Here is a 27,800-nt window from a genome sequence, read left to right as displayed (position 1 = left end):
GGAAACAATGAACTAACGCACATGCAATTGCACAGAATCAAACACTTTGTTGAAGTGTGGAGCCGGGATTACAATGTCGGTGTCTTGGCGTCCAAAAAAAGGCAGTTTACTCAGTAGACCATATCTGCTTTTTATGTGAAGAATACAACAAAGTGGATATTTTATTACTGTACTGCTTCTCGTACTTAAACTAAATAATGTATGGCTCTGGCTACCGAACAGTCGTCAATAACGAGTCTAATTAAGCTTCAGTCTTCAGCTTCATTATGTATGGACATTTGATTAATTAATTACATATCTGTACGTAATCTATCTATCTATCTATCTATCTATCTATCTACCTATCCCTCTCTGTCCCTCTCCCAAACCCCCTCCTCTCTCTGTACCTATTCCTCTCTCTATCCGTCTCTTTCTCTCTCCCTGCCCCCCTCCTCCCTCTCTCTCTGTACCTATCTCTCTATCCGTCTCTTTCTCTCTCCCTGTCCCCCTGCCCCCTCTCTCTCTCTACCTATCCCTCTCTCTCTCGCCCCCCCATCCCTCTCTCTCTCTCTCTCTCTTTGTTACACAATGGAGGCCTTCTTATAAAGTGAATCCCCCGGAGGCTGAAGGCCGGATGCTTCCACCATGGGACACCGTGGGTCTGTGGGTACCAGCGCGCCGTCACACGTCTGCTCTCACAATGCTCGCTGTGTTCGTCTCAATCCGCGCCTGGCTGCTGTTCCGCGCTCTCTCGTGCACAGCTGAGTGTCCCCCTCCGCATGCTCCACATCTGTCCCTGCAGTGCACATCAGCCGCTGCAGTGCAGTGCCCGCCACTCTCCGGTGAGGACGGCCAGCCTGCGCGTCCTGAAATACTTTGTTTTTCAAAGTTTGTCATTAGCTGTCTGTGGAAAGATAGACCTATTCTGCTCAATAGAAGTGCGAGTGTGCATTTGGTCATTCCATGTTTATCAGTGGATGTCTTTAGTGTCAGTCTCATTTGTTTGATTTCCAAACCAAAGGTTCTCCTTCCTCTTCTTGTGTTTGTCAATCCGAGGACCATAGCGTCTTTGCCATCCTTTGAAACTGATGACTGGTATCCTCTCTAGGCTGATATCGGCGAAATACTCTTTTTCTATTCCTTTACCCGTCCATGGAAGTCCATGCGTTTTCTTGCTCACTCTCCCCCTTGTGCTGTTTCCCTCTTCACATCTCTGCTTTCACCCCTTCTCCTCGTCCCCCAGCACTTCCATTGATTTCCCAGTACTTCACATCCCATATGGCTTGCTTTCTCTTATCTACTCCATGATCTACTCTGTTGCTTTCATACCCCTCCCTGCTAACCAGTGCTCCCCCGTCGCGAAGCAGCATTGAGTTGCCACCCTCTCTGTTGCTTCCGATTCCCATCTATTTATTAGGTCTTGCCTACCTGACAGCTCAAGTTGACTGTTTGCGAAAAACATATTGTCAGCCTAAAGTGGTTTAGAGCCCACCCATTGCTTACCATTGGTTGTCCTTATTTTCACTCTCATTTGCTTTCGTCTTCTTAGTGTAATTCTCACCCCACCTCCACTGCGCTTCGTGTTGCTATCTTTCACCCATGTACTTCTAACCCAACCCTCTCCCTCACTCTATCTATATATCGCCCTCACTCTATCTGTCTATCACCCTCACTCTATCTGTCTATCTATCGCCATCACTCTATCTATCGATAGATTGCCCTCACTCTGTCTATCTATCTATCGCCCTCTCTCTATCTATCTATCGCACCACCACAGCATCACTATGCGCTACCACAGCATCACTGAACACCACAGCATCACTCGTCGCCACCACATCATCACTCCGCGCCACCACAGCATCAATCTGTGCAACCATTTAACAACAACGGGTTCAAATATGTTCTCTCAATGTTTCAAGCTTTATTACAAATGTCACAAAAAGATGTTAATATTTCACTTCTGTTCTTGGATTTTCGTCACAATAAAATACACTGAACATAATCTTCACAAAAGTTATTTACAAAAGTTTAAGCTATTGCCATTATAAATTACAATAACTTTTATTTAAGTATTAATTATTTAAAAAAATTAAGTCATTGTTATTTGTAATATCAATACATCTAAGTCACGTAAATACAAAACATGTTGCATTGCAAATGCTATAGGTGTCACATTTGCAAAAGTTAAAAGTATTGGCATTGTAAATGACAAGGCTATTAATTTCGCTATTTTTAAAACCAACACATAAATAAAAAAATTGTCATTTACTAGACCAATAGCTCAAACTTTCCTAATGCGAGACCTATTGCATTGCAAATGCTTGTTTACTAGGTTAGTGCCCTTCAAATTCTGGTGCTTTGCAGCAGTTGTAAGATCGTATACGGTTCTGGTAGCTCAAATGGGTGGAATGTCTTATAGTTATATGTTTCCCTCGTCTTCATTGTTTGAATCGAGACAGCTGGTGATCGGATCACCAAAGTTCACACCTATACCAGGCCTAATGGGTGAAATTACGGCCAGATGACTTGCACGGCCTGCAGAACTTGCCGACCCATGTGCTTGATTTCGTATTGAAAAAAGTTTGGAATTAACTATCCATAAATAACTCTTTATTTTGAATAGCACAACAAACTATCACCGGGCACTCAAGCTGCTCTACTTTAATACTGGAAACCTGAGTGTAGGTCCTACATAATAAGTGAGCGAGCAATTGGACTGCTCACTCATTGGGTCAGTATTATAGGTGTGTCTAGGTGCTCATGTGGGGTTTTTGGTACATTATAATGAGGTTCCCAGTTTCCAATTTTTACTGATTGTTAGAGATTCAGACAGAAATCAAAATGTTTTCTGACTGAATTTATTTTTGAAAGCGGAAAAATAGTGAAGATTTTGCCTCTTCTGAGGGGCTCTCCATGCTGATCAGATACAGCATAGGGAATTAAAAAAAACAAGCAGGATGACATTTCCTTAAATAGGCATATGTTAAACATTTTGTAGTGATGTCTTTGGAATAAGCCTGCCACATAGTTGAGAATGTTATTGTGTGTTGGAATGTGTTGAAGTCATCGAGAAAATGGTTGTAAGCAGAGGGCTCGGAGATTGTCAGAGGGCCACACTTTCTCCACATGTTGTGCCAGGATTGTGCCAATAAAGCTTTACTTCAAAGGAAACAGCGTACGAGTCATTACAGATTGGCGACAAGTTGTCACCCATCCTGGCACGAAGAATCCATGTGTGAATAGATTTAATCCATGGTAAAAAGCCACATCAGAGTCTGGTAAAGAGAGTTTCCAGCCTAAATTGTATCCTTGTATTTCGCGTGGATCTGTCCGCAAGGTATTTTACTTAGAGGCGTACCTTAATTTTGGCAGCTCGGAACTCCTGTGATATGGCACAAGAATCCTGCCTCAACGCAGCTTGCCCACGCGCCTCTTTACGTCACTGAAAGACAAGGCTGAAGGGAGCGCATGTGTGCTTGACAGGTTGTACCTTAGTGCCATTTGAAACAAGCACAATAGCATCTGTGTCTGCAATCTGGAAAAAAGAGCCGATCACCTAAGGAAAACCACACATGACAAGAATGTGACGGTATATATAATAATGGTCCCAGCATCTTAAAGACTTTGAACGGTGGGAAGAAAAAAGGAATTTTCACAGGACACAAGTCATGAGAGAGAAAAATATGTAACACCAATGTTATTTAATCACATTGGGAAAACAAAACACATAGCAACAAAACATATCGGTAGAACAATTTTACAAAAACACCTTGAACAGGTATCATATTGAAGTGTGTGGCGCCAAGGGGAATGAAGGCGAAAGGAAGAAAATTGAGTAGTGAAATGAAAAGGGAAGGGAAGGTTAGGTGAAAGTGACAAAAAATCACATACAGTTTTGGTCTGCATAAATCATATACCAGATGGTCTAAATCCACAGTTCATATACATATATATGCCATATAGCCATAATGAACACAGTTGATTAGTCACTGACAATTCAGTATTGGCAAATGTTTTGAAGTCGACGTTTCGACCCCTATATCCGTAGGTATCTTGAACCTTACTGCTGGGGTCTTCTTCAGGACCAGTGAAGTGTTGGCGAGGGGGGCGTGTGGCACCAGAAAGGCAAATGGTGCGGGAGGGGAAGGAGCGTCTTTCACAGTTCTGTTGTGAAGAAGAGGAGTTCCATAGTTCTCCAGACTTTTTGAAAGTTGGCAGGAGTGAGATGTCACTGCTTGTTATTGCGTAGTGCTCACGGTTCCTAATAACCAAAATGGATCCTTTATAAATTGAGGTTTATCACAGAATGTCCTCTGCCCAGAGTAATCGAAGGTAGGAAATGGGAGTCGATCGGGAAGGTGTCCTTGACGTGTCTCGAGGAACCACGAGCCTCTTTACGTCACTGAAAGACAAGGCTGAAGGGAACGCATGTGTGCTTGACAGGTTTTACCCCAGCGCCATTTGAAACAAGCACAATAGCGTCTGTGTCCGCAATCTGGAAAAAAGAGCCGATCTCCTAAGGAAAACCACGCATGACGACAATGTGAGCCATACTTTGGGAAACTGCCATTTGATGGATGAGATCTTTTTATGTTATCATAAGCGACGGGCATACTTTCATAGGGAGCAAAGCGAGAATGAGCGGGTTGAAAATTACTTCGCAGCCTTAAAAAATCTGTTATGTTATGTTATGTTATAAAAGGTCTCTTCTATAGCGCACAGCTACTCCATGGAGTGTCCCGGCGCTTTGGCAAAGAGGACTGAAAGGAAAAGAGCACAACACAACACCAACTACGGGCCGACAAAGAATTACTGGGAGAAAAGCCAGGTCTTAAGTTCCTTTCTAAAGGAAAGAAATCTACCACTAACTTGTGGGTTTGCCAATTTACATGACCAGTTTATTAGTGACCAGATAGTCATGCATGCTGCAAATTCTAATTTATAAAACAAGTTGTGGACCATGGGTGAATCCACACTCCAAGAGATAGATGAAGTGGTGAAAAAAGCAGAATTAACTGGGAGGTGTGCTAGAGCTGTCATTCCAAGTAAGGAGGGAGGTGGAAAAAAGTGTGGGCGCACAGGTACGCTCCAAGGATGTGTAAAGAACACAACTAAAGCCTGTGCCAGAAAAGATGAAAATGTTGCAGGCTGTTCTATTCAATCCAGGTACAGGGATGGGAGTGCTTGTTGCCTTGGATGTTGTCATAAAGGACATTTTGCCAATGATGAAAGATGTCCTGAGAGGAACCAAAGGTGTTCTGGCTGTGGTATGGTAGGGGTTTACCAGAAGGTGTGCAGGAAACAGAAAGGTAGAGGAGTAAACTTCCTCGTTCAAGAATTGAACTCTGAGTCAGAAGATTCTGATGATGAGAACTTAAATATATGTGTTCTATGTGTGGATGTTGGTGTTTTAGAAGTAGGGGAACACCACAAGAAAAGATCTAAGCGAGAGACTAACAAGGGGGTGTAGTTGTTACGGTAACACCTGATTCCGGCTCGCCTTACACCATCATTAATGAATAAGTTTGGCAAACAACCATTGCACCTGTAGTAGGTAATTTGTTGGAACCTGCTGACACTTGTCCTAAGACTTTTACTGGGGAGGACATGCATATGGTGGGAATGAGGATTTTACTAATTGAGTTTACTAATAGGCGTACAATGTGTAAATTATATGTCGCTGTTACAGGATCCTGTTTTGGGGTGCGGTAGGGTGATCAAAGAGGGTTGAAGATCATTCTTGACCCCAACAGCTCAGATTGAGTGTTGGTAGTGCAGGAATTTGACACATTGGAACAAGATATTTTGAAGTAATTTCCTGAGGTATTTTCTGGTTCCATAGGGAAATTGGAAGGGTTCCAGCACAAAATTATTTTGAATAAAAAAGCTGTACCCCAAGTCCATAAAGTGAGGAGTATACACCTAACCTTGAAAGAAGAGGTCAAGGAAGAACTAGAGAAACTTTTTTCGGAGGGAGTGATATAAAGAGTGGAAACGCCTGAGTGGGTATCTCCATTGGTGGTAGCTCAGAGGGCGAATGGAAAAAATCTGTTTGTGTGGATATGAGAGATGTTAACAAGAACATTGTTGTGGACCAGTTTTCTCCTTTGAAAATAAGGGAAATGCTTTGTCACCAAGGGAATGGAATGGTTCACAACCATTGATCTTACCGCTGCTTACCACCAGGTGCCATTGCACAAAGACCGTCTCAATTTAACAACTTTTGTTACTCCTTTTGGCTGTTTCAGGTATGTGAGTGTACCTTTTGGTTTGGCTACAGCAGCAGTCATGTTTCAACGTTTCAGGTATGTGAGTGTACCTTTTGGTTTGGCTACAGCAGCAGTCATGTTTCAACGTTTAATGTACAAACTGGTTAAGAATGTTTCCTTCTTCCAAGATGATATACTCCTAATGGGGAGAAGCAAGAGTAATCATAAGGCAGTCAGGAAAGTGATGAGTATTTTGAGTACCAGAGGTTTGACTGCGGATTAAAAAAAATGTAAGTTCACTAGGCAGCGTGTAGCCTGTCAAGGACATGAGGTGTCGGTGAATGGTATGAAACCCAAGAAAGAGTTGCTTGAAGCTATAGAAAAGTCACCTGTACCAGGTAACAAGGATGAAGTCAGAGCATTTTTGGGTTTAGAAGAATATTACTCCAAATTTGTTCCTAACTTTTCAAGTAAAACACATAACATCTTACAACTTAACAAGAACAAGTTTGTGTGGACCCATGAATGTCAACATGAGTTTACTTTAATTAAACGATATGTGTTCAGTCATGCCCTTACAAGGTTTTGACCTCTCATTGAAATCTGTGGTTACTACAGACGATCGAACTAAAGGCAGAGGTGCTGTCCTCACACCGATACATGACCATGGGGAAGCGTGTGTAGTAGCATTCATATCACTATCATTAACACCTACTAAGGAGAAATGGTTAGTGATTGAACGGGAAGCCCTAGCCTGTGTGTGGGGTTTAGAGCAGTATAGACAGGGCTTGAAAAATCCAACTTCTTTTTTACTAGACCTGCAGGTCTAGTGACTTAAATAATCTACTCAATCTAATTCTAATGCTCTTGACCCATACATTGGTTTCAACTCATGTGATCCTGGGCAAGTAGTTTAATTCCCTGAGATGCCATTTTCTTCTTTATCCTATATGAGAGCACTTTCAAATATGCAAGCTCCGCACGTCTGCTGTACAGAAAACGCTTTTGTTTGATTTAATAGAGTAAAAATTAGCTCTATATAGAATGCAAATCTAACCACATATAAGATACAATTGGCTGCAGACTTGCCTCTTAATTCATTAAATGCATTGTCATCAGAGCTTGGAAAGGAATGTCTCACGCATCATGTTTAAAAACTATCACTTTTAATAAATATATAAATAATGCATAAAGTAGCAGTCCACAGCTATTTGCAATCAGCAGATTTTACATTGAAATAGCCACAGAATTAGTCACTGACTTGTATATAGTGTACATTGTTTGGAAATAAAGTTTCTGCAAATATTTTCATTGGCACATCACCAAGTAAAGTGCTCTGATTTGTTTTCCTGAAATTTAAATCTTTATTTGTATCACACTTCTGATTTACAAAAAAACTTCTTTCATAATTTCTGATCAACTTGTACTATTCATTTACTAGCTCTTCAAATGTTGTTTTAGAGAAAAAAACGGACATTTTACTGCGTTTTGTTTCACAATTTCTGTCAAATAGCTCACTTGACAAAATGCATTAAGTGTAAAAAGAGAAAGAAAAGTAAACACCATTTTCCAGGAACACATGAGCAACAATTAGTAAAAAGCCAAACTGATCATTTCTACTAAGGGGCTGTTTAACGAGTTTCCCAGACTAGCGAGGTTGTCGTAAAACATTCGAATTACAGTTACAGTGTACAGTATTTACCTGGAGCGAAGAACAAAGTTGCAGATTTTTAAAGAAGTTTGCCTCTTCCTGTTACCAGTGTGCCAGGAGATGACATCAAACAGTACAGTGCAGCAGTTGTGGGAGAAGGAATATAAATGATTTCTGCTGAGGAATATTGTGAGACATATGAGGAAGATCCAGTTTTGGGGTAAGTGAAGACCAGTTTCGACTGGGTGGCCCACGAAAAGCAGTGTGGCAAGTAATTTAAAAGCATTTTAGGAATTAAGGCATGAATTATTGTAGAAGATAATTTTGTGTTGAGGAACTGCAGAATTGTTCCACCGGAAAAACTACGTGCTAGAGTTGTGGATTTGTGCCATGAAGGGCATTTAGGTATTAAACCAAAAGCCACATAAAAGAGTTGTGTTGGTGGCCAGGAATGGGGATGGCCATAAGGAGGATTGTAAGACTGTGTAGCCTGTCTAAATTCTGACAAGAGCCAAGTTACCTTTAGGCCCCTTTGGCTCTCATCAGTACCCCAGGAATGCCTTGGGAAAATTAGGAATAGATATAACAGGACCAATTCATGTTGATGAAACACAAAAATATATATTATTGTTGTGGTTGATAATTTTTCAAAATGGCCAGAGGTGGAAGTGGTGGATAAAATTAACACTGGAACTGTCATTGGAATTGTAGGCAACATTTTTCTCAGGGAAGCTCTACCAAAATCAGTTGTAACAGACAATGGCGTACAATTTGTGGCTGAAGCTTTTAAGACATTTTTGAAACTCCAAGCTATCAAGCACTATACCACTTCGCTTATCATCCTGCAGGGAAGGGTGTAGTGGAAGGGTTTAACTGAGTGATAAAGGGTGCGATTCAGTTAGCCAAGAACAACAACCTTAATTGGGAGGTGGAATTGTTGCACACTATTTGGGTGTTTAAGATAGCCCCGTGCATCACCATAGGTCATTCACCTTTCGAATTGATGAGGAAGAACCTCATTTTCCAAAGACAACATTGGTTGGATACCTAAGATTAAGAGGGTATCATTGAACCCTGACGTAGTAAGGATACGGTGAAGAAGGCAAAACTGGTGTACAAGACATATTGTGACAGGAAGAATGGATGCAAGCAGGTGGATTTACAGGGGGGTGATTTGGTAAAAGTAAAAAGATCTGGAGTCTTAAAGAGTGGACAGCAGATATTCAAGACCACATAAAGTTGAGTAGGTGTTTTGTAATGCTGCACTTTTGAGCAATGGAAAAGTAAGGCACATGAGTTCCTTGTCTCTGTGTAATAAGGGGGAGTACGGGAAGGTGGAAAATTCGATTGGTTGTGTGATGAGAAGGAAGGAGGAAACATTGGGGGTAATGAAATATGGTTTCCGGATGCTTCCGAAGTTAAGGTTGCAGGTTCACCAGAAGCTTGTAATTATGGTACCTTCAGTTGTGTTGGGATCCTGCCGATATCCCATCTTATTTCCGTATCAGCCTGAGGCGCTGGACTTGCTGCTCCTTTAACCTAGGTTTATTAGTTTGTTTATCATGGACAATTAGTCGTGACAATCCTGGGTTCTATTCTATCGAGGAGTGTTAGCCCTTATGAGGGTTCACTTAATCCTTGGACTCTCCAGTGTGTGAGCCCGGGTCTTACCCTCGAGGACTCTGATATTATATTGCCCTGGCTTAGGGACCCGGCTGAACCCATTGATTTTGATTTGGGTCCAGAGCCCACTTATCATTCATCTTACGTTGATCTTCTGTTGCCATCTCTTTGGTCATTTATTCCAGGCACGTCCTCCCTCGTTTACACCTGATCAGTGCGCCCTGAAAAAGGTGTGACCCATATCTGAGTCACACACTGAAACGCGCGTCGGTGCTGGAGCTCTTCTTGTCAACTTGTTGCGTTTCTTGTCTCCTCCTTCTCAACTATTAATACACTAAGAAGAAATTGGACCTTAAACATGAATGGTACCATCAACTGATTACTTATTTCATGTGTTAATCTTGTTATTGATCTCATTATTCCATTCTTGTTGATATCAGAGTAATTAATTGCTTCACACTGCTTGTGGGGGTATTTGCTTTTGTGTATATATTCATATTTTGGTAAATGTTGTGTGGGTATGTTTGTTTGGTCGAACGAATGTGTGTGTGTGTGTGTGTGTGTGTGTGTTTGTGATGTAGGATGAGCTTGGATTATTGTGGTGTAACTTTCACTATGTTTGTATATAAATTGCAAAATCACATTTATTAAATAAATGTGATAGTTTTGGTATTTAATGTTTTTTTTGTACCATACTTTAGAAGGCCAGTGTTTTCATGTTTGCGGTACTGTATCAGTGACTATTAGCACAGTGTGACTTTGTTCACAGGCAGAGACCTACTGTTATGATTGCATTTCTAATGGTGGGAGTACAGCCTGCTGGAAGTTTTTAATGGTGGAAGCTCAGCCTCTCCCGTTTCAAGTGAAAGAAGCAAGAGGTTAAAACTGGAAAGTTTGGAAGAATAGTGAAGAATCCTACCCGATTTAATGATTACATGTGTGATTACATTTTTTGTATATCTTCTATCCTTTATAGTAATGTATTAAACTTTGAAAATTGTTTTAAGTGTAATGTATAGAACTTAGAGAATTTGTGTTATGTTATTTTCATGTTTTATTTATTTATTTTCCTCTTATCTTCTTTCTTCTAATGTATAAAAAGGGAAGATATGTAGTGATTGCTTTGGCACGCGCCTGCCACATAGGAGAGAATGTTATTGCATGTTGGAATGTGTTGATGTCATTGAGAAGACGGTTGTAAGCGGAGGGCTTGGGGATTGTCACAGGCCACACTGTCTCCGCATGTTGTGCAAGGCTTGTTCAAATAAAGCTTTACTTCAAAGGGAGTGGCATATGAGTGATTACACATTTATTTGAATATAATGCTAATATTTACCTGTCTGTGTAGTATCTGTTATAGTTGGATTCTTCGTTTGCTAAAACAAGACAGACATCAAAGTATGAGAGCATGTTTATCAAATAAATGTGAACATATACGATGTTACTTCTCCATTTATTGTAAAAATAAATATGGTCCAATACAAATAAAATGCCTAAAAAAGAAATATGGAAAAAATACAGATGGAAATGTTACAATTGAATATCATAAAACTCAGAACCCTAATTATAAACACTAAATGATAACCGTTCCTAAGGGAGAGAAAAGAAAGGAGAGAAGCACTCTACAACCCTTTATGGTTGTTGTAGGAGAGTGGGGTCTGCAATCCTATGGTCACCCCGATTTTTGCTTTTTGCTTCACTGGTTTACGACTTTCCCTGGCTGTGGGCCTGCTAATCAGACCCACACCCTAGCTGTTCTCTCTCTAAATTGACACACATGTACCTTAGGTGCATTTACCAATTGGTACTGGGCCACCTTATCAGTCCCTGTACAGCATACCTTAGGTATCCAGGGCATAGGTGTACCCAGGGCCTACCAGGGGCTGCAGCATGTATTATGCCACCCCTGGCTGGCCACCCAAATCTGACACAACTGGCTGCACGACAGCTGGGGTAAGGTGGTGTAATCACCCTTTGCTTTAGATATAGTATTCCTATATCTAAACCTAAAATGGACACATGTATTCCTATCAGTCCCTCCTATGGCAGGCCTTATCAAGCCTGAAGGCAGAGTGCTTGGAATTATGTGAGATAGTGCTCTGGCATGAGCTGAGCCCGTTTGCAGCTTGCGGAACCAAGTCCTAATAGCTGTTCCATGATAACGCTATACCATATACTCTTAAGTGCATTATAACCCTTGCGGTTATTTGCCAACTTTGGTATCGCTTTATCAAAACATGTCGAGTAAGGTGTCATACGAATTGGAATACTAACCCCTCGCCAATTCTGGTGACGGGGTTAGCATTCCACCCTTCTAGAGGGACACGACATGTATGTAACTGTGAACCCCGGTTAAAGTTAACTCGAGCCTCAGCATCACAAAATGGATGCTGCCACCACAGACACAAGTCTGACCTCCTGCTGCTGGGAGTCCTTCCAGCGAGGAGCGCTCGGACAAAGGGTTTCCTGTCCGGGGCGGTGCTAGCACCATCCCAGACAGGATTTTGTGTATCCCATGTAGGCAGGGCTGAGAGGAAGGTGACTGCAAGTGGCACCCCGGTGCTCACTGTGCATATGCCGGCTCAAACCAGTTCAAGGGGCAACCCAGCCCCTGAGCCGGGGAGAGACCGGACAAAGGAGAGGGGTGTAACCACCCCCCTCCTGGTCCCACCCATGGGCAGGACCTAGTCGTGTGCCAGCCCCTTTCCTTAGGATAAAGGTAGGAGCGGGCCCCCTTCCCAAATTAGATAATCTTGAATCTTGAACTACTTTCCACGAAAGGAACTCTTGACATTCTCTGAAGACTCTCCCTTGTGGCTAAGGAGTAGCCACCCTGCACCAGCAGGTACCACCTAAGCGGTTGCGGTTTGCTGCACGTCCATCCTCCGGATCAAGACTGACCAGCTCGACGAGACCCGGATTCCCTACCATCTCTGACCTCTACCTGCATCATCAGCCCAGCTGAGATTCGTGGGTGTGACGAGACCTGAGGGGCCGGCCATCTTCAAAACCTGCACGACGCTTAACCAGCACGACCGCCGAGGGATCCTCGAGTGAGTGCACTGGGGTTTGAGAAGCCCCAACCCAGAGCAGCTCCAGCACCGAAGTCCAGCCCCCCAGCATCCACGAGATCTGCGTGGGGCCCTTCTGCTCTTTGCTGCTTGCCACGTTGTCCGGTCACTTGCCCCTTGGCTAGTGGCCCTCCTGACGACGTACCACGACGTTTTCACCGCTGGTCTGGTTGCTCCAGACTGGCCCTTGCTCCCTTCCAAAAGAGGAGCGCCCCGGACCCTCCTGGTCCACTCCAGACGCCATCTTGACTCCACCGCGTGGGCTTGCCTTTGCCAAGGTTTGTTGCTCCAATCTTCGATCCAGCATCGCCGACAGCAGACACCCTCGTGGGACAGCTCGCACCTCCAGCCTGGTCGCCGACAACGCCTTCTGGCCCGTGTGGCTGCAGAGTCCAGCGTCGCCCACTCACCTGATCGCGGTGACCTCATCCGGTGCCATCTTGGTGCCCACACAATCACTGGCTAGTGATTAAGAACTGAGTCCCCTCTGCTTTCAGGTCGTCTCCATCACCGATCCAGCCTTGGATCACACCGAACATCTTCACTGGTCGCCTGCCAGCAACTTCTTCTTTCAGGCTCCATAGACTGCAACGAGGATTCCCGACGTCATTTGAACCCTATGCAGCCGCAGCCCCTGGGCTAGGTAACCCGAGAATTTCGGTGCTCCAACGCAGGTTCACTATCCAGGTGTCCAGATCCTTTTTCGTTTTTAGTCTACCTAGTCTGATTCGTCCGGAAACAGTAACTTTAGAATTGCTAGCATCCATAGACTTTGTCCCGCATCCCGCGTGAGAGTGCACACTCTGCATTCGAGTTCCCTGGGCCTCCTGCTCCTAACCTTAGAGTTCAGTAGTGTAGTCCTAGCAGTCCTGAAGCCTCTGGATCGTGTTACTCACCTGCTAGCATTTCGCATTCCACTTTTAGAGTATATGGTTTTTCGTGCCCTTCGGGCATTTGTGTAAATTGTGCAACTTGTAGTATTTTCGTAAGAGTTTTGTATTGTGCTTAGCTCCCTGACTCCTATAGAATTCAGGGTAGACTTGTTATAAATAAATATACTTTATTTTCATAACAACTTGTGTGGTGTCCTTTCACTTGGTGTTCAAGGGGTATATGTGATGGTAAAACAGCTGGCTTAACACGCCCTCTAGAGTTTAGCCTAAAGACTGCTCTTGTCCATGCTACTAGGATAGCTGGTCTATAAGGTTGACTTACAACCAATCATCAATAAGGGTCGTTTGGTATGATACACAGTGATCACTAGAATAGTGAGCACTATATATCAGGCCAACTTCTCACAGTTGTTAGTGACTGTAAAGATAGTCTCCAGCGAGAGATATGGTGTGAGTCAATGGTGAAGAGTCCTCCTGTGCATTCTTGTACCCTCACACACCCTCGCGAGTGTAAAGCATCGTCATCGGGCTATGCTCCTCCTAGGGGTGGCGCTGCAGTCCCTCCACGGGCCCCACAAGAGGGCTCTTTGACGGAGATCTTTTTTAGGAGGTGCTGAACTTGTGCATGTGGGTGTGTGGGCCAAGAGAGTAAGTGGGGTGTGGATTAAAATTACCTGTTGGTACCCCAGTGTGTTTAATGAGGGGTCCTCTAGGTAAGGCTAAAAAACATGTAGAGTTGGAGACTCTCCTTAACCAAATAAAGGGAGAGACAAGTTTGTTCCAGCTCCTCTCAACCCGTGAAAAAAGGTGTGTTTTTAAAAGTGAAAAATGGTTAACATTTTTCGCGCAACTAGTGGGTCCCTAATGGATCCCTGTGCGCTTCATCAGGACCGTGCAATTGAAATGTGAAAGTGGGAATCAGGAAATAGGCACCTTATAATCCCACCGTACCTATAGTCAGGTCAGGGACAAAACATCTCGGCGTTCGAGACACGTATTTTTCGTGTTCTCATAAACCAAACCCTCCCCTGTTTGATGGTGGGCCTCGCCGGCAAGGGATCGCGCTGGGAGTGGAAAATGGATCGCCCTCAGTCTGGAGCCTTTAAACCTGCCCGTCGATCAGGTTGCACCGGAACTCTAATTATATAAACCATGATTTGACTCAAAGGACGATTAAGCTGGCTTCAACAGATTACGCACTCTTATGCCAGTAATCATTATGTATGATTCACATCAAATGAATGTCAGTGATGTATATATGTGAATTGTACGTATTTGGTACATTAAAGATGGTGTACCTTTGGGCAAGCCCCTGTATTCCATTTGGGGACCTTAGTGTTTTTTATTATATACTCTGTTGAGCAATCTGTTGAATGCGTGAGCGCTATTCAAAAACAACAAATTAGATATTTACACATACATAACGAACCCTTAAAAATTGGTCTACACAGAATGTGGACTTCCTTCTGAGGTCTGTTTCTCCTTCTGACGGTTGGCTCTGCAGGTTTGTGTAATTATGATTTCGGTTTAAGTTTTCTACAGAATTCATCTATCTAACTGGAGTTTGAATTGGTCAAAAGAGGGGGTGGGGACCCTTTATTGAGGACTTGTTGGTCTTGGGTTAAGACAAGGTCTGTAAGATTGAACGCTTGCGAGTTGCTGTGCTGGGTACTTTGTTCTCTTGATCTTTCGACCTGCTCCTGGTCTGGGTCCTTGGTCAGTTTTGTACCACCTCACTCCTTTTTTTCTTCCCGCGAGGTTGGTATTGGCCTCTCCCTAAAAAGGGGTGTCTGAATGAAGAAAAGGTCGGGTGGGGTCCTTGCATGTGGGGATTCATCCATCCAGTAAACTGCAGGATGAAGCGCTGGTGGATGGGCGCAGTATTTTCTCCCAAAAATCGTGGTCTCTATCCAGTTTGCCATCTGCATTCTTCTTCATCTGCCGCGTGGTCGATATTATCTTCTCCACTACTCCAGTCTGTGATGTCCGTTTAGCTCCCTCCTGATGATTCGCTATCGTTATGTTCTTCTGGCGGGGTGCAGTCATCCTTGGTATAATTTCCCAGAGGGGTGCCATGATAAGCAAGGGGATCCAATTGCTCTCTTTTTTAAAAAATAATCTTTTTTATATATGGCAGCTGAATCCTCCTGCGTTGTGTGGCATTGCTGTAATAGAAAATATTGGGATTTGATCTCCAGTGAGGCTCCAGACCTCTTTTATTGGCCTCGCACAGAACCCCTTCTCTTTATAATATAACGTCTACACTGTGCATTCAAACGCCAAATTTTTATTGAACTTCTAGTAGGGATTCTGTATGTCTTGATGGACCTTTACAGATGCATGGGTTGTTTCATTCAAAATTCCTTCCCCTAGGAAGCTCTGGATAAAGGCCAGGAGATATCCTTTTGATTGAAAACTGCTAGGCACGCCCACCAAACCAATATTGTCAGTCCTCATGGTGTCCTCCATGAAATGCATCTGGATTTCCATACGCATCATCAGCAATACCACACTGTTCTTGAATTCACTCTGGTCCTTTAAACCATTTGCAGCTCATACACTGAAGACTCCATTCAAGCCATTTGTGCTGTCATCCCTCGTAGTTCTCCTTCAGATGCATCCGTCTCTTTACCATCGATTCCCCTGCTGCGTCTATTGAAGTTCATTTACTATCTATTTTGGCAGTCGTGTTTTACAGGTCTCTAACTGCAATCAAAATGAGTCCTCATTTCAACACCTTGCCCCCTGACCTCCATTTTTTGAACTTCCTGCACTGTCATTTATTTCAGGCCGCAGTTGTAGTCTGGATGCAACAAAAGTGTTTCAGTTCTCCCTTTTTCTTTTCTGTTTTCCATTGTCTAACTTGTGGAAGGGGGTTCATTTTATGTGAGTTATTGTACAACCTTGGAATATTAACATTTAATGTTTTGTGCATTTGTTTTCCAAGTTTTAATACTTCTTTTTTTTTGCCATGTTATGTGCTTTGTCTGGGCAGTAGTCATCACATCCAGGCATTTTGCCACACCTTTGGCATGCTATTGCTTCCAGCCTTTCCAGGTATTGTTGTCAGTAGGCTTGTGATTATTTCTTTTTCCTAGCCTCTGGTGCCGTGCTGCTTTTCAATACATTAGGAAACAAACCAGCAGAAGGGATGGTATATCAGAGGTACAACTCGGGGAAGCCTAGCAAAGAAATTCTTGAGCAAGATGGTTTGTAATTGTTCAGTTCTGGCACCCCAATATCATGTTACATACTTTGTACATAACGTCTCCCATTTTATACAACACTGTGTCTTTGTGGCAAGACTAATCTTCTTTATTGGAACACATGTGGTTCCTTTCTGCTTATTGAGTGTTTGTAAGTTGCAATACCTCCCTTTCACTTCACCATAGCTATGAGTAGAATTCCAACATTATGAGTAGGTGTTCTGGTTGCAGGTATCACTGTTCACAGTATTTTTAACCTTGAGTAATTGATAGCACCTCCAGAAAGTACCTCCAGTAACCGAGCAGGTGTAGATCCACCTTGAATGTCTCTAGAAGTCTGGTTCTACCAAGAACTGCAATAGAAAAGTAACATTATTAGTAGTCAGTGTGGGGGGCGTGGCTTGGGCGCCGATGGCGATGGTCGCCTGAGAGCTCGGCTCCGGGACTGAGCCCGGGATTATCCTGTAAATCGGAGGCCGTGGGGCACCCTAACCCCCGCAAACTGTTGATCGGCCCGACGGGGACCTGCCGGGGTACCTGGCGCAGCCCAAACGTGTGGTGACCCGACGGAAAATCGAAGTTTGTGGATCCGCGGAGTGCGACCCAACATGGCGCCCGGACTTCATTGTCCCCTTGGACGGAACCATTAGACTGGAGGAGCATCACTAGCTGCGGCGCACCCTCCACCTTTTCGTCTCCCTGTGATATGGGGGTCTGGGTATCGATCTGATTGGACTCTGGCAACGGGGATCGCGCCTAGATGGTCGGATGCCATCACTATAGTGGATCTCGGCACACGGACGCCTGGAGGCCCTGACCGTGGCGCCCACTCCCTAAACCGCACTTGGCTGCATCTCCCCGACCGACCCACTCCCATGAGAGGCACAGCCCCTTGGTGCCACAAAGTCTCCGGTGGTGCTGGTGACCCTCACTCCGGGTCCTCCTCAACCAAACGGGCCTGCCCGACCTGGCGCCGATTGTCTCCGCCTCCTCCTCGGTGCCCTCAGACGACGTGGTGGTGGCGCGAGCCGAAGCTGAGACGGTCCAACAGGCCCTGGAGACGGGGATCACCGGCCCTCGACCCGAAGATCAACAACCGGGAGAGACCTAGCCGACGCCCGCACTCGGTGGCGCCTGTCCCTGGATCCACACTGTGTGCCTCCGGCGACATGGGGAAACCAAGAGGAGCCAAGGGGACTACCCCAGCCGCCTCAGACTCGGAGGCCCCGGACAAAGAGGAACGTGGAGACCCGGAGAGTTCTGGTGGCGCTCCAATGCAGCAACAATTTGACCGCGTCTTGGAGGCGATTGCGACCACACGCTCGGCCCTCCAGCAGGACATTGCCCAGGTGGCGACGAGCCTGGGCCTCCTTAGAGCGGATCACGGCAAGCTTTCGGATAGGGTCAAGGAAGTGGAGGGCTCGGTGAAAACCTTGGAGCCGGCGCAGCGAACCTTGGCCGCGACAATGAAGGATGCCCTATCCCGGATTACTGCCCTGGAGCAGTGAGCGGAAGATGCGGAAGGCCGTAACAGGCGAAACAACATTCGTGTGGTGGGCCTGCCGGAGAAGATTGAGGATGGCGACATGGTGGCATACTTGGAAGCCTGGCTTCGAGACACGGTGGCCCCGGAGGGTCTATCTTCCTTCTACACCCTGGAGCGAGCTCATAGAGTCCCAGCGAGGCCACCACAACAGGGACGTGCCCCGCGACCGGTGGTGGCACGGTTATTGCACTTTCGGGACAGAGACCTCATCCTCAATGCCGCCAGACATAACGGCCCATTCAAAGTGGCGAACAGCCAGGTGAACATCTTCCCGGATTACACCTATGAAACCCAACGCAGGCGGTTTTCATTCTTGGCGGTCAAGCGCGAGCTCCGGAGCGAGGGCATCCAATACTCGCTCCTATTTTCTGCAAGGCTCCGCATAATTGTCGATGACAAGACTCAATTCTTTGATACCCCGGAGGATGTCTGTAACTGGCTTGAACTCTATAGAGCCGGAAAAGATGGCTTTAGCTCCTCATCTCAGCTAGCGGCGGAGCCGGAGCAGCGACGGCGGTCCAAGAGGATTCGGAGTCGCCGTGGCCGGTCAGGCGGACCCTCAACTGCGGAGACATCGACGGAGCGGAAGGGAGTGTTGGAGGTGTTATCTGCGCTGTCTGGCTCACGGGACGGCACCATTGAAGAGGAAGCGGACCCTGGTGACGAGGGGGTACCGACGGACTCCGAGGAATCAGTGACTGATAGCGTCCACACGCCGGTGATCACACCGAAATCGGTTGAGGACCTTCTGGATGGACAGGGTTAACGGGGTGAGCTACATCCATTTGGGTGGGGGCCCGCAACGGGGGTGGCGGGAGCCGACGATTGCTGATGACGGGGGCCCGCAACGGGGGTGGCGGGAGCCGACGATTGATGATGACTCCCGGGGAAGTGGGGGTGGGGTGCCTTGCTCTTGCCCCGAGGGTTTCTAGTACTGTTTTGGGCTTGCTTTAGTCCTGGTAGCCAGGGCATCGAGGGCCCACTGCCATCGCCCAGCCCGCACCTGGCCCTTAAGGCCTTCCTACGGTGGCGACCGCAGGATTAGTCGGGGATAGGGTTTTTTTTGAGGGTATGGTTTGGATGGGAACTAGATGGTGCTATTTGGGTCCTGTTCTGGGGAGGGTGGGCGGGGGTTTGGGTCGAGCAGGGGTTGTTGAGTTTTGGTTGGGGAAAATGGCTGCCATCAGTGCTGGGTTGATTGTTGCTCTTTCTTTGTTGGGACCCAGATGGGGAGACTTTGCACGAACAATATGGGACAATGGCTGATGTTGCTAATGTGAAATGCATTACTTGGAACGTGCGGGGGCTCCACACCATGTCTAGGCGTCACAAAGTCCACGCTTATTTAGTGCGTAGAGGGGTACAAATGGCGCTGCTGCAAGAGACCCATCTGAACAAGGCGGAAGGGGCGGCGCTACAGCGTAGGTGGAGGGGGCAGGTCTTTTGCACATCGTACTCCGCGTATGCCAGGGGGGCGCTAATTTGGATTAGAGCTGGGGTTCCCTTCCAGGTCACGAAAGCAGTGGTAGATCCAGAGGGGCGCTATGTGGCCATTTCGGGCACTCTGGGAGGGAGGGACCTAAACGTTTGCTGTGTGTACGCACCCAATATAGACCAGATTGCCTTCCTTTCCAGGTTATCAGGCTCGTTGGCCCACTTCTTCTCCGGGCCCCTCCTGCTCGGTGGGGATTTCAATTCAGTAGTGGATGTGGAAACTGACCGCTCGCATCCGCCCCTCCCTGACTCTCCGGTTTGCCGTGTGGCTAAAGGTCGTAGGGACTGGCAGACGCACTGGGGTCTGACGGATATTTGGAGGGCGCAACACCCCGACACTAGAGACTATTCCTACTTCTCGGGCCTACATGAGTTACACGTTAGACTGGACGGATTTCTTGGCTCGACTGAACTGGTTTCAGCGGCGGTCCGGTCTGAATATTTGACCAGGACCATCTCCGATCATAACCCCCTCCTGCTGGACCTTCGTTGGTTTCCTGGGGTGCCTGCGGTGCCCACCTGGAAGTTACGTCCTGAGATCCTTGAGGACAGCGTTTTCAAAGCGGACTTAGGAGATAAGATCTCGGAATACTTCGCGTCCAACGGGGGCACCGCGAGCTCGAGAGCGCTGGAATGGGACGCTTTTAAGGTGGTGGTGAGGGGATACTGTATTTCCAAGAAGGTTGGCAAGAGGCGAATTATCCTCGCCGACTTAGATACAGCTGATCGGAAACTCCGCGAGTTGGAACTCCGCCGCCCCGGGTGCCCTGAATTACAGGAACGCACGGCAGAGGCGAAGGAGGCGGTGGCGGCGGAGGTCGAACGGCTGCGCTGTTTCGACTACAAGGCCTATTTGGTTAGGTCCCTCGCAGAGGGGGATAGGTCGAGCGCGTTGCTGGCATGGCTAGCTAACCCTACGCGCCAGGCCTCACTGACGACGTCCATGCGCATGGCGGACGGGACCGTGGTACACACTCAGCCTGAGATTCTGAGCTGCTACCTGCACTACTACGAACGTTTGTACCGCGGCCGTTCTGACGGAGACCCTGTCCTGCTCGATGATTATCTACGACCCCTGGAGCTCCAAACTGTGGAGCCGGACGTAGCGAAAGCCCTAGGGTCCGACATAGAACTGGGAGAGATCCGCAGCGCCATTAAAAAGATGGCGAGGAATAAGACCCCGGGCCTGGACGGCCTTCCTGTGGAATTTTATGCAGCTTATGCTGATCTCCTAGCCCCAAGGTTATTGATAGTATATAGAGAGGCGAAGAGGCTTGGTCGCCTCCCAGGCTCGATGTGCGAGGCCTTAGTGGTTCCCCTCCTCAAGCCGGGAAGGGACTCGTCCGATCCGGGGTCTTACCGTCCTTTATCAATGCTGACGGTTGACTATAAAATACTGAGCAGCATCTTGGCTTCGAGGCTGCTGGGTCACATGAGCTCCCTGGTACATGAAGACCAGGCTGGATTCATCCCCAGGCGAAACACGACCATGAACATCCGCAGGTTGTCCCGCTTGCTGGGAGAACCGCTCGTGGATGCCCCGTGCCCGGTGGTCCTATCGGTAGACTTAGAGAAGGCTTTTGACAGCCTGGAATGGGACTACCTGAGCACTGTGTTACGGAGGTTCGGCCTCGGCGAGGGTTTTATCAGATGGACCACGGTCCTGTATGCCTCTGCATCGGCCAGGGTTCGGGCGGGCCCGCTGATTTCCTCACAATACCCGGTGGAGAGAGGCACGAGACAGGGTTGTTCGTTATCCCCGCTTCTCTTTGCGCTGGCGGTGGAGCCACTCGCGCTGCACCTCCGATCGGGAGCCCATTATAGTGGCTTGTGGACACCTTCGGGCCCACACTACATTTCGCTGTATGCCGATGACCTGCTGCTCTTCCTTGAGGACCCGGTTGCTGCCCTGCATGGAGCTGCGACGGCGCTCACGACGTTTGGGGAGGTCTCGGGCCTTCGGGTGAACTGGGCTAAGACCTGTCTTTTCCCGGTTCGCAGAGGCACCCCTAGCCCTGTTCTCAGTAGAGAGATTAGATGGGAACCTGACTGCTTTAAGTACCTGGGGGTGTACGTCTACCACGAACCATCTGACCTCCTAGATGGGAACATTGCCCGCAGTACTCTAGCGCTGCGGGGCAGTATGGACTTCTGGGCTACACTACCGCTCTCGGTGGCAGGGCGGATCGCTTTGCTCAAAATGGTGGCGCTTCCCCGGTTGCTGTATTATTTCAGGGCGCTACCGATCTGGGTCCCACCGGCCACGTTTAGACTATTACGGTCAATGATAGTCTGATTCCTCTGGGGCTCGGGCCGCCGAAGGGTGGCCCTCAGGACCCTGATGAGGCCGAAAGCCGAGGGTGGGCTTGCGGTGCCGGACTTTGAAAAGTACTACTTAGCGGCGCAGCTCCAGACCCTCACCCAGGAGATCGCCAGGGAATTCCGGGGCCCAGAGGACAGGAGAGGTACGGGAATGGCCAGGCATGTTCTCTCCTTCATAGCGCTGCGACAACGTTTGGCCTTACAGGACTTGTCGCTGGAGGAGAAGACCATTCGCCTGTGTTGGAACCGAGCCCACGCCCGGGGCCAACTGCGTATACCGTATGCGCCCGAAATACCTTTGGGGATGCTGACGGCCCTGCCCCATGGCGGCGATTGGTCACGGTTGGCAAACTGGGAGGACGCAGGCTTACAATTGGTAGGTGACCTCTACGAGGACGGGGCGCTCTTGCCCTTTCGGGGGCTCATTGATCGCTTCGAGGTTCCTCGCGGCGACTTTCTATTGCACTCGGCCCTGGTCCGAGCGATCCAGGCGCACTGGAAATACGGGCAAGAGGAACCCCCTATATCTCCGGTGTGCCAATACGTCATGATGTCTGCGGGTACGGTGAAGGCGGTCACTTGCCTCTACGGTAGACTGATCAATGAGGGGCTGGCCCCCCTCACTACTTTGAGAACCCGTTGGGAGGAGGACATAGGTAAGGAGATCCCGGAGACGACCTGGTCCCAACTCGTGCGGCGAGCCTGGAAGGGCACACGCCACGCCCGCTTTCAATTGGTCCACTACTACGTACTCCATAGGGCATATCTGACCCCGGCGAAAATCCAACAGTATTTTGCTACGGGCTCGGCGGACTGCCCCAGATGCCCGGCGCCGGAGGCAGACCTTCTCCACATGTTGTGGTCCTGCCCGGGATTGTCCTCCTACTGGATGGAAGTGGGGAAGACCCTGGAGGAGGTGACAGGGAGATCCTTATCGGTTGATGCGGCAGTGGGACTCCTACACTGGTTTCCACATACTCCCAAAAACAAAATTACCAGTAAATTCATCGACTTGGGGCTTCTCCTTGCTAAACAAGAGGTGACCAGGAACTGGAAGGCACGGGCTGGTCCGACGGGGGGCCGGTGGCACAGCGAACTCTTGAAGTGGGCAGCGGGGGAAAGCACGCTGAGATACCAGCTAGCTAGGAGACAGCATAACGAGAAGGCACAGGAGGCAGCGCTAGAATGGGAGACATTAGTGCAGGCCCTCAGGGATTATTGCGCCCCCAGCGACTCCGAGAGTGAGGAAGCAGCTCGCCCTGAGTCCCGATAGGCAATTGCACTTTACAGCTCTGTTACTTTCCTCATGGGTCCTCTCACAGATCCTAATGCGGTTGTTGCCGTGCACTGATGGCGGGGTTGGGTAGGGATTAATTTGGTTCATAGTGTTTTGAGGGAGGGGTTTTCTTTTGGGTTTTGTAGGCTTGTTTAGAAAAGCAGATGACGGACAGTGGCTCATCCGGACCAGCTTCGCCTCCCTGCTGAGCCCCCATTGGATTTCGCCGCCCGACCATTGGGTTGTGGGCTGAATGGCTGTGTAAGGGTACATACTGCTGGGGGACGAAGGGTTGCATTTCACTGATTTTGTTTGATCTATAATGCTGGTCGAATATGTAACGATTTACCAATTCCTGCAATAAAAATATATTTAAAAAAAAAAAAAAAAAAATTAGTAGTCAGTGTGATTTGTGCTCCCTTCTGTTTTATCAAAGGAGATCTAATCTGTCACTTGCATGCTTTTTCCTCATTCATTCACCCCACCGTATAACCATGTAGCATTGAATACATTTAATCAAAGTGTTATTTGTATGTATTTTCTTTTATAGGTGATGGAGAACAGTTCAAGGTGAAGAAGCCAGCTGTCAGTGAAGTGCTTTTCAACGTCAAGAAGAAAGTAGCCCCAGTCTCTCCAGATCGGCACAATGAAAGAACCAAAGGTACGGACAGCGGGTTTCGATGTCTGAACTTTTTTTTAGGATTTTCATCCACCATTGCACTTCCAGTTGGCTAGTTTGTCGGGGTGGCCACAACACTGGATTGCACCAATCATTACCTTGTAATTCATCCCTGTACTTAAATTTTTAGTGGCCTGTGTTTTTCTGAAAACCATACTCAACTTGTGGTTTTGGAGGCGAAGTAAGGGAGGCAGAGGATGTAGACTATCTCTTTATTATTGAATTTTGCAACTTGGTTTAAAATGATAAAACAATTTAGTTCCTAGTTTTAACTTTCCCAATTTAATTTAGAAAACAACAACCTACTTAGTATATTTTGTTATTGTTTTTGTTATTGCTGAAATATTTGTTTCATTCCCCTTTGTTTTCTTCTGTGAAAATTTGCAGGTTGCATGTTTTCCACATTAGATTTAGTGCACGTTCGAAGAAGGTGGATTACATCTAACTTAACCTTTAATGATGTTTATAGGTGATAAGATTTTAAAAGCGCTTTTCAATGACTAAATATCACTTTGCAAATAGTACTCCTTAAACATCCGTGTGTACACACATATGTAACTATTACATTTTATTGTTGCTGAGTGATGAGGAATAATTGTTACTGTTGTGGTGTTTGCTTCTTTAAACAACCATATGTTTCATATAAACAACCATATGTTTCATCTATGCGTATGTTCAGCAGGGTGACCATCCGAAGACTTGAATGACCCATTTAAGAGCTGTCAATATGTTTCAAATAAGGTGCGAGCACCTACTTTTGTCCTTGCTTTTTGTATTCTTTAGCCTGCAGCTCTGTATACATTATTTATATATATATATATATATATATATATATATATATATATATATATATATATATATATATATATTTATATATATATATATTTCAAGGTAATTAAGACAACGTATCATGACATTGAAATAAATCGTAAAGCAAACTTAGAGCCTGTGCTTAACTTGATAGAAACCAGTATGCAATGGTTATACATCATAATACCAGTGCTAGCTTGTGGTGGTGTAAGATTCATTTTGTCATATGAGTTTTATTCTATGACAACTGTTGATCTCCATTTAAACAGTAACCATGTGTGCTGCATTTGTGAAGATTTCATCATCTAGCTGCGACTTAACAGTGTCACTCAACTACTCCTTGAGCTAGAGCACACACTATGCTTAGTAAACCTGTGTTGAACGGTATTAAGTTACACTGATATAGAGCAGGCAAGTGCAGGAAATATATGCTCTCTGAGTTCTGTGGTAAGTGCCCACTTCTAAAACCATTTCCTTTCTAAGATATAAAGATGAGCAAGGATGGTAAATTAATAGCCAGGCTCGATAAAAAAAGAATGGGCAAGCAGACTGGTACCTGAACTCTGTGATGGAGGAGATACTCCTCTTACGGACCCGCCAGACATTGCCGACAAGTTCGCCGACCACTTCAGTGCTGTTTACTCTGCTATCGCCCCCTATATGGTAGAGGACTCCTGTGAATTATTGACCGATATTAGACTTCCAAAGTTCTCGACGGAGGAACTTAACTTTCTGGAGAGCGCAATATCAAATGACGAGATGGCGAAGGCGGTCCGAACATTAAACTCAGGAAAAACCTCTGGACCTAATGAATCTTTTAATCGAGCTATATAAACTTAGAACCGACAAACTGGCTCCACATCTTAAGTCCATGTTTGAAGAATCCAGGGAAAAGGGAACACTCCCTAGAGAATAAAGGATCTCCGCCATAGTCCCCATTCACAAGGAAGGGAAACCTAAAACTGATTGTGCGTCGTACAGACCAATATCTCTCTTGAATGCCAAACCTAAAATTTTGGCCAATCGACTGTTCAAGGTAATTGGAAACCTAGTCCACCCAGACCAATCCGGCTTTATCCCACACCATAACACAGCTTTAAATCTGCACAGAGTCCATGGGGTACCGGGTAGGGTTGCCACGATCCAAGAGCCAGCCATAATAGTTTCCCTGGATGCGACCATGGCTTTTGACACTATTGAATGACCCTATCTCTGGGCATTGTTGGCAAAATTGGAGTTTGGCCTGAAATATATCCAATGGGTACTGCTCTTATACAATGAGCCTTTGGCACAGGTAGTAGTGAATAATTATAAATCGGCCACATTCACACTCAGCCGTGGGACACGCCAGGGGTGTCCACTGTCCCCTCTCCTGTTTGCCTTAGCTCTGGAGCCACTGGTGGCATGGATGCGCAGGTACCCAGTTATAAGGGGGCTACGCTGGTCCCTGGAGTGGGAAGACCGCATCTCACTCTATGCGGACGACATCCTACTTTATCTGGCCTCCCCAAGAAAGTCCTTGCTGGCAGTCTTAGATATCCTAGCGATTTTTGGTAAATATTCCGGTTACTCCGTTAACTGGAGCAAGTCCCTGTTGTTCGTCCCTACGGGTGACCCACCTACACCACCGAAGGGCTGCCCTATACAAATTAACACCGTGGGCTTTAAAATACTTAGGCATTTTTCTCTCCTTAGACCCATTACTCCGCTATACTCGTAATTTACTCCCGCCCCTGACCAGGCTCAGGAAGGATATAAATAGATGGAAGTCTCTTCCTCTCTCGTTATTGGGAAAAGCAGCCCTTTTTAAAATGATGTCCTTGCCCTGTTTTTTATACGCCCTACAGAACTCCTTGGACTCGGTCCCGATGTCTTACTTTGAAGAGGTAGAGGGCCTCCAAAGGGACTTGCTGTGGTATGGAAAGCCGCATATTGCACTAAACAAGCTTAACCCTAAATTGGTATGACGGGGGAATAAGGCTCCCGGATATCAAAAATATTATTGGGCAGCACATTTAGCAGCCATTAACCACAGCACCTGCGGTTGGCCTGACGATCCTAGTTATGCCATGGACAGGTGGCTCCTTCCCCGGGGGGGGAACAATAATAGAACTCTTTACTCCAAACCTGAGCGTTTCAGATTGACTGGCCCCACCAAACACTCAGTCCACGTATGGCATGCCACCACTAAATGCCTCAGCTGGGATCACCGGCTGACGCTAGCGACTCCATTATGGGATCCGAACAGCTGGGTAACCTATGGAAATTAAAAGGGTTTGACAAGTGGGACCTTATCGGAATCTCGCACATCAAAGACTTCTGGGATAAGAACGAAGTTAAATCCTTTACCACCATGCAACAGCAATTTGATCTAGCAGATACAGAGCACTTTCGCGACACACAAGCCCGACATGCATTACAATCCCTTCTGCCACAGGGCACCACTCTTCCTGAGTCTTCCCCATTGGAGGATAGGGGGCTAGACGGCCACCTTCCAGAATTAGCTATCTCCTTGATATACAAAAAGTCGATAAACAACCTGGTAAATACACTCCAAACATTATGGGATAGATGGATGAGGGATGGTATTGAGATGGATGATGAAGAATGGCAGGGGGCAATATCTTCCCCAAGAGTGGTTGCTATTCCAGCGAGACTCAGATTGGTGCAACTCAAAATCCTTCATAGGATCTACATGACAGGACCCCAGCTGGTGTGGAAGGGAAGAGCTGAAGGGGGAGTGTAGAACTGGATGCGGCCAATTAGGAACATTCATGCACATTGTATGGGAATGTGACCTCATACGTCCCTATTGGCAGAAAATACACAACCTCCTAAATGCAGTACTGACCTCACACCCACAGTAGAGGCCTGGGAAAAAGACCTTGACTGGTGCATGCATAGGGAAAAGATAGTGTATATGGCTAGCGGCTGCCCCAAAAAATGGTCTCGCATATGGGGCCTGTGGACTCCTACCGTGGAGATATATGCCAACTCCCTTGTAGTATTGAATATGATGAACTCCCCCCCCCCCCCCCCCC

General features: G+C 46.6%; 1 protein-coding gene across 1 annotated transcript in view; it reads left to right on the top strand.

Annotated features, from left to right (window-relative positions):
- GCFC2 (GC-rich sequence DNA-binding factor 2) overlaps window positions 1-27,800 on the top strand; it is a 338,027-nt gene that overhangs the window by 9,396 nt on the left and 300,831 nt on the right. Inside the window, exon 2 of the mRNA XM_086926254.1 lies at window positions 23,821-23,931. Within this exon, the coding sequence (XP_086782380.1) occupies window positions 23,821-23,931 (111 nt within the window). The remainder of the gene's footprint in view (window positions 1-23,820; window positions 23,932-27,800) is intronic.

The sequence above is a fragment of the Lissotriton vulgaris genome, chromosome 6 (assembly GCF_964263255.1).
Source record: "Lissotriton vulgaris chromosome 6, aLisVul1.2, whole genome shotgun sequence".
Lineage (NCBI taxonomy): Eukaryota > Metazoa > Chordata > Amphibia > Caudata > Salamandridae > Lissotriton > Lissotriton vulgaris.
This window is presented reverse-complemented; position numbering and strand designations above follow the sequence as displayed.